This window comes from Manihot esculenta, chromosome 1 (genome assembly GCF_001659605.2).
Source record: "Manihot esculenta cultivar AM560-2 chromosome 1, M.esculenta_v8, whole genome shotgun sequence".
Classification (NCBI taxonomy): domain Eukaryota; kingdom Viridiplantae; phylum Streptophyta; class Magnoliopsida; order Malpighiales; family Euphorbiaceae; genus Manihot; species Manihot esculenta.
The window spans coordinates 29,164,092-29,180,876 of NC_035161.2; the positions used below are offsets into that span (position 1 = coordinate 29,164,092).

General features: G+C 32.9%; 2 protein-coding genes across 3 annotated transcripts; one reads left to right on the forward strand and one right to left on the reverse strand.

Moving 5' to 3' along the window:
* The first annotated feature begins 1,743 nt into the window (after positions 1–1,743).
* LOC110629862 (DExH-box ATP-dependent RNA helicase DExH18, mitochondrial) lies at positions 1,744–6,817 on the forward strand. 2 transcript variants are annotated; one of them, XR_002490309.2, is made up of 4 exons: positions 1,744–4,393; positions 5,259–5,354; positions 5,924–6,371; positions 6,533–6,817. XR_002490309.2 is itself a non-coding variant. In XM_021777034.2 (3 exons), the coding sequence occupies exons 1-2, from the start codon at positions 2,016–2,018 to the stop codon at positions 5,311–5,313; spliced, it is 2,433 nt and encodes an 810-aa protein (XP_021632726.1). In that variant the 5' UTR covers positions 1,744–2,015; the 3' UTR covers positions 5,314–5,354; positions 5,924–6,817. The 2 variants fall into 2 exon arrangements, 1 of the variants encoding a protein (XP_021632726.1); XM_021777034.2 differs by having other exon boundaries at positions 5,924–6,817.
* LOC110629870 (protease Do-like 8, chloroplastic) lies at positions 6,697–14,924 on the reverse strand. Its single transcript, XM_021777052.2, has 13 exons — positions 14,568–14,924; positions 13,560–13,687; positions 12,694–12,776; positions 12,486–12,584; positions 12,228–12,294; positions 11,747–11,822; positions 11,552–11,618; positions 10,310–10,527; positions 8,229–8,296; positions 7,890–7,969; positions 7,640–7,726; positions 7,397–7,504; positions 6,697–6,953 (listed from the first exon to the last, which is right to left on the reverse strand). The coding sequence occupies exons 1-13, from the start codon at positions 14,738–14,740 to the stop codon at positions 6,825–6,827; spliced, it is 1,383 nt and encodes a 460-aa protein (XP_021632744.1). The 5' UTR covers positions 14,741–14,924; the 3' UTR covers positions 6,697–6,824.
* Positions 14,925–16,785: the final 1,861 nt, after the last annotated feature.

Genomic DNA, 16,785 nt, shown 5'->3' on the forward strand with positions numbered 1-16,785 from the left:
GCAGGTCTAGTAAAGTTCATGTTACGAGTATTTATTAGTTTGCAAGTATATAAATTTAATTTCATCCTATTAAACTTGTTTGAAATGGAGTTAGAAAATTAGTTTAACCAATTAAAATATTATTTTATAAAATTATCTAAAAAATTAAATAATTTAACAAATATAAATCTTTATTATTTTTATAATACAAAATTGACAATATAATAATATCCTTCGCTGCATTCACATGCTTAACATGAGAGATCAATGTTCTATTCTTTCAATTTTTCATTTAAAAAAAAATAATTTTCTTCTTTATTGAACTGAAATTATATAATTAATGAGAAATGATTTTCATTAAATAACTTAATAAGTATAATTTTGAAGAAGGGGCGAATTAGGAAAATCACGTCCACATATTCTTTTACTTCGATTTAAAATCTGTTCGGTTTAATAGTTGATTTAACTGTTTAGATTTAGAAATAACTTCAATTAAACATTTATACTTTTAATCAGAATCAAATATTAAATTTATATATTTTTATTGAGAACCAATTAAACCCTAACATAACAAAATATTATTTTTTTAATAATAACATATTATTTTTTAATTTAAAATATTAAAAATTTAATATTTTAATTAACATAAAAATTAATAAAATACATAAAAATAGTAAATAATTTTAAAAATAAAAATAAAAATTTATTATATAAAAAAATTTTATTATTAAAAAAGTCTATTATATCAAAACTTATTCTTTAATAAAAATATAAAAATTTAATTAACTAAAATTTTGAATTGATTTTATTTGATGTTTAAATAAAAGTATAGAAATTTAATTAGACTTATATCCTATTAAATATTTGTTACTTTTTAAAGTTTTATATTTTTTATATTTATTTCATTTTTATAGTATTTAATGTTCCACCGTTGTTTTAAAATTAATACCATTCTTTTTTTCTTTTACTTGCAATCTAGATTATTGTTAATTATTTACAAATTCCTTCATTGAACCATCTATAACTATTTTTTTTTTTTGCAGAATTTTGAATTTAAACAAATTTAATTATGGAATTTATTTTAAATTATTATTTTTCATATTTTAAAGGACTAAATTTTTTTATTTTATTAGATTCAAAATTGATAAAATTAAATTAAGAGATGATAAAACTTTGAACATTATCTAACAACAACAATAATAATAGTAAAATTAGTGATAGTTTAAAATAATTTCCTCCAATTATTATTTAATAAAAGTATTATTATTATTAATTATTGAACCTATTATGATATTTTAATGTTGCGGAGGAAGGATGGTAGATTTTTTAATTATTTTGTTTGTTTTTTAAACAATTATTTTATTTCTAATTTTAAAAATTTGGCATCCAATTAAATATTTTTCATGTTGTTTACTTTATAACTTTATTGAATTTCGAAAAATAATTTAATTAAGATTAATAAAATATTAATGCATAATTAATATTTAAATTTTTTAAATTACTATAAAAGTAATTCTAATAACATTATATTAAAAATAAATTTTTAATGCTAAAAAGGGTTACATTTTTTTTTTTTTTAATCAAAAAGGGTTACATTTTTTTGTCAAGGACTCTTTAAAGGTAGCCTGTAAACAGGTCGGTGAAATTCAAAGTAATTTCTCTGGGTGGGGTATATATCCGAACCGAATGATAAACAACAAGTGGAGCCCCAACCAATCCATGACCCGATTTTATTCGGATCCTCTTTGCAATTCTTACGATTGCTAAGCCTAGAGCCAGAAGGGTTTAGGGTTTTGTAAGCTTAACCCTGTCCATCACTTTCCCTTCTCTTTCTCTTTCACAAAATAATCCAGGCAGGTATGCTCCGTAAATTCCTCTGAACTTCCTTCTCTCTCTCTCTCTCTCTCTCTCTCTCTCTGGGGAACGTTTGCAACTTGAATTTGGTTTATTCAATATCTGTTGTGTTGATGAATTTACTTAACCTTGCAAATAGATGAGTTTTAATTGTATTTTGTTCTTGTAAAAGTCAGTTTCTAATGGCAAGAGGTCCTATTGCGTCTCTCTTTCGAGTCTATGCGTCAAAAAGTAAGGTTTCCAGGGCTAGGTTTTTACTCTCAAATCAAAATTTTCATTCTTTTAGACCTTGTAACAACTGGGTATTAGCAAACCATCAATTTGTTCCTCCATTTGATGTTCCGGACCATCGGTTTTCAAGTTCGGCAGTCTTAATCCATTCTCAGTTGCCCGCGAATAATTCAAACTTTGCCCTTTTTATAAATGGGAGGTTATTTTCATCATCATTCCAAGGCAGGGATGATGAGAATGGCAGCAGTGCAGAATTGGAAGAGAACAATAATGTGTATTTTGTAGAAACTACTAATGTGGAAGGTGTTAATAAGAATACTGTTGAAGATGGAGTTGATGATGTTAATGAGGATCCCTTCTCTAATCCTATAACTTCTGTAGGGGAACATGAAAGTCAAGATAGGGGTAGCAACGAAATTGTGGGGAAAAATAATGTGCAATTTTGTGATCCTGTAGAAATATATAATGAGCTTCGTAAGGCTGAAAAGAATGATAGGCTGAAACGGTCTGAGTGGGAGATTCTACAAGAAATATTCTCTTACTTTGCCAACTCTGGCTGGGCCGCCAATCAGGCTCTTGCGATTTATATTGGCATGTCATTTTTCCCCACTGCTGCTCGTAAGTTCCGGAATTTTTTCTTTAAGAAATGCTCTTCTCAGCTTTCTATGTACTTGGTTTCACTTGGTCCATGCGATGTTGCTGTTAGGTTCCTTTTTCCTATATTTGTTGAATATTGCATAGAAGAGTATCCTGATGAAATTAAGCGCTTTAGAAGTATGATTGAGTCAGCAGACCTTACAAAGCCACATACATGGTTTCCTTTTGCACGGGCAATGAAACGAAGAATTATATATCATTGTGGCCCAACAAACAGCGGTAAAACTTACAATGCTCTGCAACGATTTATGGAAGCTAAGAAGGGTGTTTATTGCAGTCCACTTAGGCTCTTGGCAATGGAAGTTTTTGACAAGGTGAATGCCCTTGGTGTTTACTGTAGCCTTCATACAGGACAAGAGAAGAAAAATGTCCCATTCTCAAATCACGTGGCTTGTACTGTGGAAATGGTGTCAAGTGATGAATTGTATGATGTGGCTGTCATTGACGAGATCCAGATGATGGCAGACCCATTCAGAGGTTATGCATGGACAAGAGCATTGCTTGGTTTGAAGGCTGATGAGATTCATTTGTGTGGAGATCCTAGTGTTCTGAATATTGTCAGAAAGATATGTTCAGACACTGGTGATGAATTGATTGAACACCATTATGGCAGGTTTAAACCATTAGTGGTTGAAGCCAAAACTCTGTTGGGAGATCTTCGAAATGTTCGATCTGGGGATTGTGTGGTTGCATTCTCAAGAAGAGAGATTTTTGAGGTCAAATTGGCAATTGAGAAACACACCAAGCATCGTTGTTCTGTTATTTATGGCGCCTTACCACCAGAGACTCGTAGACAGCAAGCTAACTTATTCAATGATCAAGATAATGAATTTGATGTGCTAGTTGCAAGTGATGCTGTGGGGATGGGTTTGAATCTCAATATTAGAAGAGTAGTTTTTAACAGTCTTTCAAAGTACAATGGTGACAAGATAGTTCCAGTTCCAGCATCACAGGTGAAGCAGATTGCTGGAAGAGCTGGGAGGAGAGGAAGCCGCTACCCAGATGGACTCACTACCACCCTGCATTCAGATGATCTCAGTTATCTGATTGAATGTCTAAAGCAACCTTTTGAGGAAGTAAAGAAAGTGGGTCTCTTTCCTTTCTTTGAGCAGGTTGAATTATTTGCTGGACAACTTGCAGATGTTACTTTTCCGCAACTGCTTGAAAAGTTTGGTGAAAACTGCCGTCTTGATGGTTCCTACTTCTTATGCCGGCATGACCATATAAAGAAAGTAGCATATATGTTGGAGAAGGTCCAGGGACTGTCTTTGGAAGACCGTTTCAACTTTTGTTTTGCTCCGGTTAACATTAGAGACCCAAAAGCAATGTACCATCTTCTAAAGTTTGCTTCTTCCTATAGTCAGAAGGTCCCTGTTGGTATAGCAATGGGCATGCCAAAGGGATCTGCTCAGAATGACTCAGAACTCCTAGATCTCGAAAGTAGACATCAAGTTCTTTCAGTGTATCTGTGGTTGTCTAATCAATTTAAAGGGGAAACTTTTCCATATGTTAAGAAAGCTGAGGCAATGGCATCGGAAATTGCTAATTTATTGGGTCAATCGCTCATCCAAGCTCGCTGGAAACCAGGATCAAGGCAGGCTGGGAAACCAAGGCCTCAGCAACAGAAAGGTGGTTGTGAGAAGCCTAGTTCACTCATCAGACGATATATAGAGTAAGTTTCCATTAGTTAAGTTCATTACTTCCTGAACTAACCAAATCTTAGCCATGTATCACACTGGGAGAACTCTCGCATTTGGTTTCAATTGACAGTGTTTCTATTACATGTTCAATTCTGATATTTTTAGCTGTTATCTTTGTACTTTTTCTCCACCTTTCTTTTACGTAGAACATGCTATTCATGGGTCATAACAATTAATATTGCAGTATAGATTCTTGTTTTGAGCGCTCCCTTTTTGCTCCTGTCCTCTGATTATTTTTCTGTTTGATATTTCATTAATTTTTATAGCATTGCTGACTATTCCTTTGCAAGTTGGTATTAAATGAACTTGTTCACACTTCACAGATTGTTTAGTTCCCAAGACATCCTTTTCTTTTCTTCTCTATTTTTCTCTGTTTTGGTTGAATTTTCAACCATCTGTTTGTCTGAGACAGTCACTTTAAGTATTTGTTTTGGATATAAGCGGACATATATCCAGAACAAGAAAGTTCACTGTTTTCTGTTAGAAGCATGCTATAAGAGTTGCAAAGAGCGATTCTGTGGGGGAAAAAACTTATTAAGAGAAAATTAGTTTTTAATAAAATGACAGAGAGGTACTAATGCAAATTATCTATCAAGAGATATGGATGTATACATGCTTATGGGATCTGAAGTCTAAACATTACTGTTGAGATATAGGTGAAAGTAGGCTGCCTGTGTTGAAGTATCGGAGGAAAGAATGGAGGCCAGAACATTAGATTGGTGATGATTTGAATGTAGTGCCAGCTTAACTAATTATGGATGCTAGCCTGTGGCTATATTAGATAGGTGTTATTTGATTGAATCCCTGAATGCCCTCATATTTCTTTTGTCCCTGCAGGAGAAGGAAAGAAAATGACTCACCACAGGAGTGTTCAGAGAAGGTAGCAGTCTGATGAATCTTTCTGTTGCTTCTATCACACCTCAAGGGAGAAAGGTGGGTGAGTTAGGTAGTAGTGAGTTTAATGCTTGTGTTAGATGTTGCATTGAATGTTGGGGTATATATATCATATATGGGCTATTTTTGAGTTTGTGGGATGACTACTGACTGGATTTATTAGAAAAAATGGCCTTATTGGACAAATATGTACTTGATTCCTACCGAAAGGAAAGAAAAAGCAAGAAGAGTTCAGACCATCTTCCAAACTTTCACTCTAATCATGTCATGACAATGAGATAATGTTTTTAAATGAAAGTTGAATAAGCTTTTAGGCCCTAATCTTTTTCTCACGAAACAACCTTTTAATCCTATTAAGTTTATAACATACTTTGTGTAAAAACGATTAAAAATTTGCATCAATTAAAATCAGGTGCTAAGCGTAATTGAATGACTGAAATGTGGTGCATTTTAAAGGTCAACCATCTAATTTACTTTGAAAAATTGAAGAACTCAGTTTTATATTATGCCAAGTATTGGGGCCTTTTGTAATTTAAATGGATTGCTTGTTGCTAATTTCTGAGAATGTGTACTTTGATTTCAATTTAATTTTTCTTTTGCTTTTGTAGGAACCAGGAAATTGTAGTGTGGTTGATTGTAGATACTGGTTGGACATTATATTTTTAAAGAACTGAACTTTTACAGATGCATCTTTAATTTGGTCTCATGGTGCACTCAAATAGAAGCTTTGATCCTGCCTGATCTACTACAGTTGTTTGACGTGCATCCACTGGTCCACTTGTGTCTCTCTGGTAGTCCCCAATCCAAAGTCCTAAAGATGATGTATGCATGGGTTTCTGAGGGCATAACTTCCCTCAAACAGCTTACCAAGTGAAAATATGCAACCGAGTATACGAGATGAGGCAGAGGACATTAGATGGTCAGCAACCTCATGGTCTCTTAGTTTGTAAAAAATGGTGATAGAAACTTTTAGCCCTGCCCTTGTCGCGGCACATTTGGAACAAGCACGCATAATCAGTTGCAGCCTTATGTGATAGCGAATTCCTCAAAATAGTGGTAACTATGCTATTTTGATGTTTGAATTAAAATTTAAGATTTTCCAGCCTCAAGTATAATTGCTGGACTGTGTTGAATTAGCTAGGGAATGTCATGTGATGTTCTCTACTGTTCTTTGCGCCACGTTGAATATTAATAAGTTTTTCTGTGCAATCATACAGCATTTTTGTTGGACCTGATCAGCTCAATAAAAGATGGAAAAGTCTATGCTGTCATAATGCAGTTTAAAACAGGTAGACTAAGTTTTGTTTATTTGTTTGTTTGTCAGCATTGCCAAGAATGTGAAGTCTGCTAAAAGTGGTCTCACATGCCTTGGAGCAGTATCTTCATGGCATCATTTTAAATTCGTCACTTCTCATAGAATGTAGTAGTTATTCACGAAATAAATTAAAAGTACACAAATAATTTTTATTTTTTATTTAAATATACAAATGATATTATTAGTAGATCCTGTCATGAACTTTTCTCCTCTAGAATAATGGGCAGCTCTAAATTCTCACCACCTCTCTGAATCTTCAACAATACTTTATCCCCTACGTTGTAGTCATCTAACACTTTGTATAGCTCTGCTTTGCTTTTGACCTGATGAAAAAAATTAGCATGAAGACATCAACAAACATGTTTAATCAGGCCTTTTCAATGAACAAACTATAGTGAACTTGAGAATAGGCCTAGCTAAAAGGTGAAGCTTTTTAGGAGCAAAAGCAAGAGTTTAAATCTAGTGGTTAAAATCCGTTCTCCGGAGCAAAAGCAAGAGTTTAAATATAGTGGTTAAAATCCGTTCTCCCCGCCTATCTAACACCAAAAAAGGAGATATCACTTTATTCTGCTATTTGATTTTATGTATTACTATCAATCACCTCTGTAGGTTTTAAAGTGCAGATTCCAGACAATCTATGCAGGGCTTGCAATGTTTAAAATGGGTTGAAAGGCAGCTTGCACAAGTAAATGATTGATCATGCAGCTAAAGTACGAGTCTAATAGACAAACAGGCAGAAGAGTAGTTTCAGCAAGTGGAAAATTACAGGTTTATCATCCACTGCAATGATTATATCCCCAAGTACAATATTTCCGGCAAAGCCCCTTGTAGTAGGGAGTAACCCAGCCTTAGCTGCAAGACTATTCCCTGGAACCTATGACATCATAAAGTAAATTTACACAAAGCATCAAATGATTTGAAAGCAAACGTCTACACCAGCTTATAAGAAGCATAATACAAAGAGAAATTAACAACATTTAGATGTATACATATCCATTAATGCAAATACCTGCAGAATGAGAGCTCCATTCCGAACGTTTAGTTGATTTGCAACCAGATCAGGAGCAATTTCCACATTTAGACCAGCTCGAACAACCTAACAAAGATGAACCTTTAAGTACTTGCAATGTTATCTTCACCCTTGACTGACAATTTTGATAGAACAAACAAGACTAGGGTACTCAAATTGAAAGAATTTAAAAGAACAAAAATGTGAAGGGCAAGAATTTGATTGTACAAGCAATAACAAATTAACTTACTTTACCAAACTGAATCAACTGAGGTACAATCTTGAGCACTGTTGAAGATGGAATGGCAAACCCTACACCAGCTGATGTCCCTGCAGAATAGAACCAATAGCTACAACTCATGCCAAAAGCACCCGGTTGCTATAAGAATATTATTCTCAAATTATGTATTGTCAGCTACTTATTCATTCATGTCCTTCAACAAAAGCACAGAACTGAAAGAGTTGTTTGGACCAATACTGAGCAAATGAATAAGCATAGTGCAAAACTCAACAAATAAAATATTACTACATTTTTCTGTTCAGATTATCTTATACGTATAGTAAAATGAAAAGGTATCACAAAATTTACCTGTCTGAGTAAAAATTGCGGTGTTAATCCCAATTAGATTTCCTTTAGAATCCAACAGAGGACCTCCACTGTGATGACAAGAAGAAACGGCTAAGAGAAGACATTGCAAAATTCAAGCAGCACACTTATATCACTGATGTCCCATACATTTGTACCCACATATAGTATATATTACAAACAATGTTAGTGAATAAACTCAGGAGAAGAGGACAACGAAAAAGAAGGTACTGGGATTGGATCCCAGCAATGTGCTAGGCTGGCACTTTTTTAACACTTTTAGACAGAGAGTTAAGCATGTTTGAGTTGAGCATAAATGGGTTTAGGAAAATAAACAGGTTGACAGTTTATGACCCGGTAAAAAGTGTCTCAAGTGGGTTGACCTCTCTAACCTGTGATGACCCGTTTAATTAAATGGATTAACACGTCACACATAACACTTGTCATGTTTAACCCATCAGACCAGTTAAGAGAACTCTAAATGGTTTAGTTAATTTACATTAAAAGAAATAATCTAGCATTAGAAATCTCATTTTATAATATTACACATTATAAAAAGTTTATTTCCCTTGATGCATTAGGCTAATTTAATTAATTGTATTAGTAAAGATCTTATGTGAGTCATTATGATTAATAATTCATATATGTGAATAAATTATAAGAGTTAGATTTTTTGTATAAAATAACGAGTTATATATATCATGACGTTTAATTAAAATAAATTAAATTTATTAAATATACATAATGAACCAGAAAGAAAAATAAAAAAAGAACCCAGACAACATACTTTGACTAAAACTAAACCTTTTTTGACAAATTTTAAATCAAACCTAAAAATTTGGGGAAAAAGAGGAGATCGTAGGGATTAAAGAAGAGACCTAGTCAAATATAATTATTGCCTTCAAATATTGAACCAACAAGTGTTAATGTTAAAAACTACGATTGATTACATATATGATAACAAAATTTTTAAATCTTAAAATATGATTGTTAGCCAAATGTAAACCTTGAAAATTATGACTATAACAGTAATAAATATGTTGAAATTTTAATTCTACATTATAGTTTGATGTAAAGTCTTTATAATGATAGGTCATTTATATAAAACAGAGATTTCATTTGAAGTTATTATTTAGCAAAAATTGTATTTCAATAAGGAAAAAAGAAAAATGAAGGGTTAAGGATGTGCAATTTGTGCCACATCAGATATAATGGAAATGAAAAGGGAGCGAGTTTCTCTATAAAAGGAGAAAGCCCCTTGAGTAACAATGTCTTTTCAGTCAGAGCATGGTTGAATAGGTTATTAAACAGGTCAATGCGTTCATATGATTTGTTAAAATTTATTTATTAAATAAGCTATATGAGATTGTGTTGTGTAACCTGCAATTCGCTTCTGATCTCGATAAAGCTACCTCTAACAAATAGGTCATGTTCATGTTGAGAATTTGTGACATGATAAATAATTATGTCGTGTTTGGATAAAGTGTAATCATGTCATGTTAAAATGAGGCACAACACAACATGACACATTGCCAGCCCTAGTCTACTTGCCCCCTCCACAAAAAAGAAGCCCATGTTTCCAATATTAAAAGATATATGCAAGTGTAGGATCATAAAGGGTTATTTATAAAAGATTTCATGAGTATTGCCATTATTAACAAGTAAATCACTTGTAGTTTGAGAAACTTATTTAAATATACCTAAGTTTTGATTCAATTAGACACTTTAGTTATTCTATTTATTTTGAAATTCATTTCAGCATATTCAATTAGTCAAATTTCAAACATATAGCTATTTAGTTCCTAGGTTTTACAATTACTAACACTTTCATCCATCTATTTTTGAAAAATAGTGAAAAACATCCCTCTTCTACAAGAACATTTTGATCTTTTCCTTATATATTAATAGCTAAAGATGGTGAAAAGAAATTCTTTAATGGATCAAAATTTAGGAAATGAGTTTTGTAAATACAGGGATCTTTGAATAATGCCTCCTAAGTACCTTTTTGTAATTCACCAAAAAATAAATTAGACATTTAGTACTGTGCTCCAAAAGTTTTAATGAGAAAGAATCTAAAAACTAACCTATTCCCTGGATTGATGGCTGCATCTGTCTGGATTCCACCACCAATTGTGACTCCAGTTTGACTAAAAATGTCACGATTTAATCCACTGATTACCCCTACGGTAAGAGTATGATCAAAGCCAAATGGATTTCCAATCGCAAGACACTGCTGCCCAACTCTCAGAGAAGAAGATTGTCCCACCTTAATTGGCCTCAACAAATCTTTAGATGCTTCTACCTAGCATATCAAAGACTATTGAGACCCACAATCCAGACAAAATGCTCTGCTAGAAAGTAAATATACAATTAAAACTGATGTTCCAGACACATCACAATGACATAGCAATTTTTGGTTAATGCAAGACAAGAATGCAGTAGGGAAGATTTAATGAGGGGAAATAAAGGCAATTGGAATCACTAAGTCTGCCATATATTTGGGTTCTTATATACCTATAAACTGCCTTATTAAAATTTTTGAACTAGCAACATTTTTCCTTTCTGTCAATATCCTATTGCATTGGCAATTTGGCAGTCAGTCAATATTGAAATATAGGGCTAAAATATGTGCAGAAAAGCTCAGGCAACTTGATGGCAACTTCACATAAACCATCCTTTTGTGCGGGGAAAAACATCTGATGGATCTTAGCCTATTCATGAGCGTATGTTGTGTTGATGCTGAAAATATATACACATTCCAGCAGCCTCCAGTGAAATTTGTGCATGTTTTAGAATGAACTTAAGGTTGTATATTAAACCACACATAAAGAGCAACAATTGGTCATAGGATGTGCTGTGACAGGTATGAAAAAACAGAGTAGAAACACCATAAAATCTGCATGATGCCTGGAGATGTGGGAAATCCTAGAGATTTTAGGACTTATTATTTTAGGAAAAATATATAGGGAGAGTTTATTGGTGTGGTCCTAATTAGAATTGAATTATGGTTCATAAAATCCTAACTAGTTAGGGTCATAAAACACCATAACTAGGGCATAGTTCTTTGCTCATTTTACATAAACATGTTATGATTTTTATTATTGATTTGATCAATGAAAAGTTTCTCAATTTTCTTGAAAATTTGTTTCTCTTGACCTCTAGTCTTCCTGGTTTTACATCATCTGGTTATGTCATGCTCCAATGCTAATGACTGGAACTGGTGCACAATCATTTATTATCCAAAGTATATTACAAAACTAGGCAATTATCACACTTAAGAGTATAATTCTGAAAATAGATGGAGCCATGTAGGGGAAGAGAAATACCTTCAAGACAGCAAGATCCTTAGCACGATCAGCACCTACCAATTTACCCTCAAAGTTCTTCTGTACCCTTTTGAAGAAAGGTAGAATATGAGCAAAGCAGCAATAATCATAAATAGTTCTCCCACATGTGAAACCATTTTGACTAAGTTACACAATCCAATTTACACACAAATTCAAAGGCATCAGTAATCTCACCCTTCAGATGCAAGAATATTAACTCGTGCAACAACTTGCCCAGGGCTTGGATTTCTTGAAAGGGCATTGCCTATCACTAGATGTTAGGAAGAAAGAATATTAGCTTTGAAATTTAGTCCATCCATTGATCTTAAAAGGAGTTACCAGTGACCAGCATCTAATCAAATCAAAATATTTAGTACATATGCTTTATACCAAACAAGCATAATTTTTCATGCCCAAAAGGTGAAGTATCATGAACAAAAAGAAGAAGAAAGGAAAAGGGAAAAAGAAAAGATACAATAAACTGGAAAGACAAAAGATGAAGAATTCCATAGACAAGCAGTTATCCAAAAAGAAAAAGTAAAACACCTTATGTGATGTTTTTTTATTTGAAAGAATAGATCACAGCAAAAAGGCACCTATCTACTGTAGCAGGACTTAAAGCAAAATAACTCATATGGCGGTATTTGGTTTGCTGAGCTCCTTATGTCGCTCTTACCATGATAATTAGTCACAATGTGTCCCTGTGCATCCCAAACTACTCCAGAACCATTTCCTTCAGGAATCTGCAAATGGGTACACCAGGAATGAATTTGCATTTAAAAGATCATTTACAGGCACAAAACAGTCAAATCTTGCCCCATTCAATTTGGCAGAAAATATCACGACCTTGTCAGACTTCTAGCTTTCTATGCAAGTTTGGTTACATTCATGAGAATCAACAGAATACAAAGACAACATTTGAGTGTGAAAGTACCTCAACTACACCAGTTACATTTAGTTGTGGCCGCAATGTAACATCAAAAATATTGACAACAGAGTATGTATTCTTCTCAAAGAGTTGAACAATTCTTTCCTGCCAATAGGCACATAGTAGCATGAACATGCAGGCATGTGAAACTCAATAACAAAACTTACATGAAACCTTAAAAAATAAGAACTAGCTGATATAGTTGCAAATGAACCTCAGTAGGGAAAAGTGCTCCAGAAGGAAAAACAGGTGGAGTCACTTCTTCAATTGTCACAGATGGATCCCCTAATGCTTGGGCTAGTTGTCAACAATTTATCACATGCATAGCAGCAAGGTACAGATAAGTACCAATACAATAACAAACCAATACAAAGTACATGAAAAAATTGACCAATATATGATTAAGTGGAAGATCAATAAAGATGTTGGAAAAATCAGATGACAAACTATTAATTCAATGAATGGAATTCACGCCGTTCAGCTTGAATTCAGTTGGAAACAAACAGGGGAGCAAACTAGCTAGTCATTTTAATAAGCTCATATCATATAGAGCTCCCTTATCAAGCAGCAGATAGATTGTAGTAGATTAAATGTCTGCCCTCACCAATTAGAGCGCAATTAATTATCCTGTCTTCTTAGCATGTTGCAAAGGATAAACAACTCAGCTGACAGCTATTCTATGGTGAACCCAATCCTGAACATCGCAACTGAGTACATGGATATATGCTTTAACAGTTCCAGATAAATCTTAATGCATTTCAGCTGAACCTGCCACCAAAGTTCACTTATAATTTATTTCCTACCTGCTAATTACTTCTTTGTTAGTCATATTGATTTATTAGTCTTCCTTATTTTATATTTGTTTGTGAAACAACATTGATAAATTCCAATTGCAAGAAAATTGCAGGTTGTTATGTGAATAAATTTCAAGTAATGAACAACCAATCTGATTTATTGCATCGTGATTTCAGTAAGCCAAACTACCTAGAAGAAATTGATAAGACAACGTTGCAATCATAATATACAATTTAAAGCCTCAAGCAAATATTAAGCTGCAATATAAAGCTGAATTGAGCGGACCTGGTAAGTACCTTGTAGGATAATAGAACAGATACATGAACAAACTTGTCAGCAACATTCGTCGTGTTGTGATTGGACTATTTTTGCATATTTCTTCGTACACATGCTTTGTACCATCTCTAACAGCTCTAAAAAAGCCAAAAGTTGCAACAGTTAATTGAATAGCATCACAGCACCAATAACAAATATCTTCTAAAACACTGCACAATAAAAGCTCTAGGCCACAACAAAAGTGCACGGGAGTTACAACTTAGATTTATCTCAATATGATCCGCAGAAAGAGAAAGAATTGAGTATTGCCCGAAAGCATGTAATGAAAAGAAGCAGAGTGCTTCTTGTTTTGATATCCTGTCGTGATTAGTGGGCATCTAGGGCTGTGCTTGTACCAATGACTCAAAGGCTACAAGGTTAGAAAGCATTCTGGGAGGTACATTAAACAATGTCAACTGCAAAAACTGACTCCGTTGCCTAGGAATGATTCATTGCCTCAATTTTGTTAAAAGTCGACCACTTAAGACAAACATTGGTCTGTCTTGTAGCATATAATCATAAAGGAACCTTGTATGGTGCATAATTAGAACCAACATCTGTATACCGTCTTTTGCTCTCTTAAAGCTTGAAACCATAGTTACTGAGAAGGTAGTTAACTACATTGTCTAAATTCACTCATAAGCTCTTTGACAAGAAAAAAATAAATAAATAAATAAACAATTCACTCGTAAGCTAAATAAGAAGCATAAACATTAAGATAGCTTACACAAACGTAAACCATAGAAAAGATAACAAATTTCAGTAAGATCAGCAAAGGAAATAAAGTTTGAAGGATCCATATCAACATTGGACAAAAACCCAGAATGCATGCTACTGGGTCTGTAATCACAGACCCTGAGGCCCATTTAATTAAAGAAAAAAAAAAAACACATACTACACTTGAATAAACGGCTAAAAATCTAATTGGCGAAGTCGAAACATGTTTTGGAAAGAAGAAAGAGAAGGGAATGCAATGACCTGGAAATGAAGATGGAGTGGGTAGAAACGATGTCGTGTTGGACACCATCAGAGCAAAGAGAGACAGAGGACAAGAGCTGTCGGCGACCCATGAAGAAGCGTTTTGGAACAATGATGATTCCATGCGGTATAGTATTTTGCAGAGACCAAGAATTGCATGCTAACATTTGCATTGCAAAGGAGAAAAAAATCAGAGAAATTAATGAAGTGGGTTTTAGCTACAGGATAAGGGTTTTGAAGTAGAAGTGCAAGGCAAGAGGATAAGAGCTTTCAATTACAATTGGGCCATCCACGACTCTTGCATTTTCTTTCTCCCTGTTTCCCGACCATTCTCTTTGGGAATTTTCTAATTTTATTTTTCTCTAAATTCTATTTATATACATTTTCTATTTATTAGACTCTAATAAGAGATTGAACTATAATGTTCATTGTAAATTTATAATTTTTGCTTTTCATAATTTTTATTTCTTTTTTTTCTTCAAAATCGTTATCCACGTTTTTTAAACTATAATAATATATAAATTATATTTTAAAAAAAAATTAAAAATAAAATAAAATAATAATAATTAAATTTTAAAAATTAAATAAAATTATAATAATTAATTTATATATTATTATAATATAAAAAAATAATAATTTTAAAATAATAAAAAATAAACAGCAAAGCGACAATAAATGAAATCCAAGCCTTCAAACCATCAGCCAACTCCAGCCCCAAATCAATACAGCTCCAGAATAATGACTGCAAAGTGCAAACAACAGACCAACCCCACAACTTGAACAATCCAGCCCCAAAAGAACCAAGCTTACCACCAACAACTCCAAAACTATAGACTCATTCCAGCGCAGACCACAACGCCAAGCAACCAAAGGCCTGGAGGGCACTCGTTGGCAGCCAAAGACACAACAGATACCACAACCCACAAGATCTGCAGCAATCATGCAATCATACAATCCTGCAGCAGAAAACTAAAGCTGCAGGCGCACAACCAAACTACTGCAGATCTCGCTACAGATCAACCGCTGTGCAATCACTGACAACAAAACCAAGGACCAGAAATGCAACCCATACCAGCCAACCCCAAGAAACAAAGCAAATGATTCAGTCTGTACCACAACGTCAAACATCCAAAAGCCATAAGAACCACAACCCAAAACCTCCAGCATCCATATAGCTTTTGCAGCAGATGCCTAATTATAATATTTATTATTATATACTAACACGGCTATTTATATTTAATTATTAAATTAGATAGGAATTTATAAACTTTAAATTTAAATTTATATATGAATCTGAACATAATTTCTAATTTATTTCATTTAGCAGCGGCAATATCAGAAATTTTTTGAAAAAAAAAAAAGCAAAAGGGATTATAGAAGTACTGTTTTTTAGATTTTGCAAGGAAGAATGAGTATGAACAAGGATTTTTCGTTGATGGTCTGGTCTGGACTTTTGCTTTTCTTTGCTGTTGCTTCTCATTTCACTACAATAAATTTTATTTCCATTTAAAAAAAAAAAAAAGATTTGACGTTGAGATTAAAGTTATGTAATATTATAGGTTTAAATCTAATCCATTAATTATAAGAGATAGCGTTACATTTACAGATTTAGTTTGATAGTAAGTGCATTTGAGTGATCTTATATTTTATTCTTCAATTTTCGATCCTCATTTTAAAAAATAAAAATACATTTACATATAAAAAGATATGTTTTCGTAATTATTTATTAAAAAAATAATGTTGGAATTTAAGATGAATTGCCAACCATGATTGAGTCATAAGATTATTTATATGCTTGAGATGGCTACCTTGAACCCTCTACTCACCTTCCATGGCTTTTACAAAATCATAAGCTTTGAATAGTAAATTATCATGTAGGCAAATATGGATTATATATATTAAATTATATTATATTGAATGAGTGTGATAATATTTTATTATATAATTGTTTGATATATGTCAATTAATTGCAAATTAATTATAGAAGTAATTAATTTATTAAGAGAGTTGCTATTGTTGACACCTCCCTTGACAACATGATCTTCAATTTCTGTCTCTTCTGAATCATGCTAATTGGTATTTTGATTGTTAACTTATTGTCCAAACAACCTTAATTTCAGTATTTTATTTTTAATTTTAATTTGATTCTGACTAAAATTTAAATTAGAGATAATTTTATAAAATAAAAATTATTATAATATAATTAAATAAAATTTTG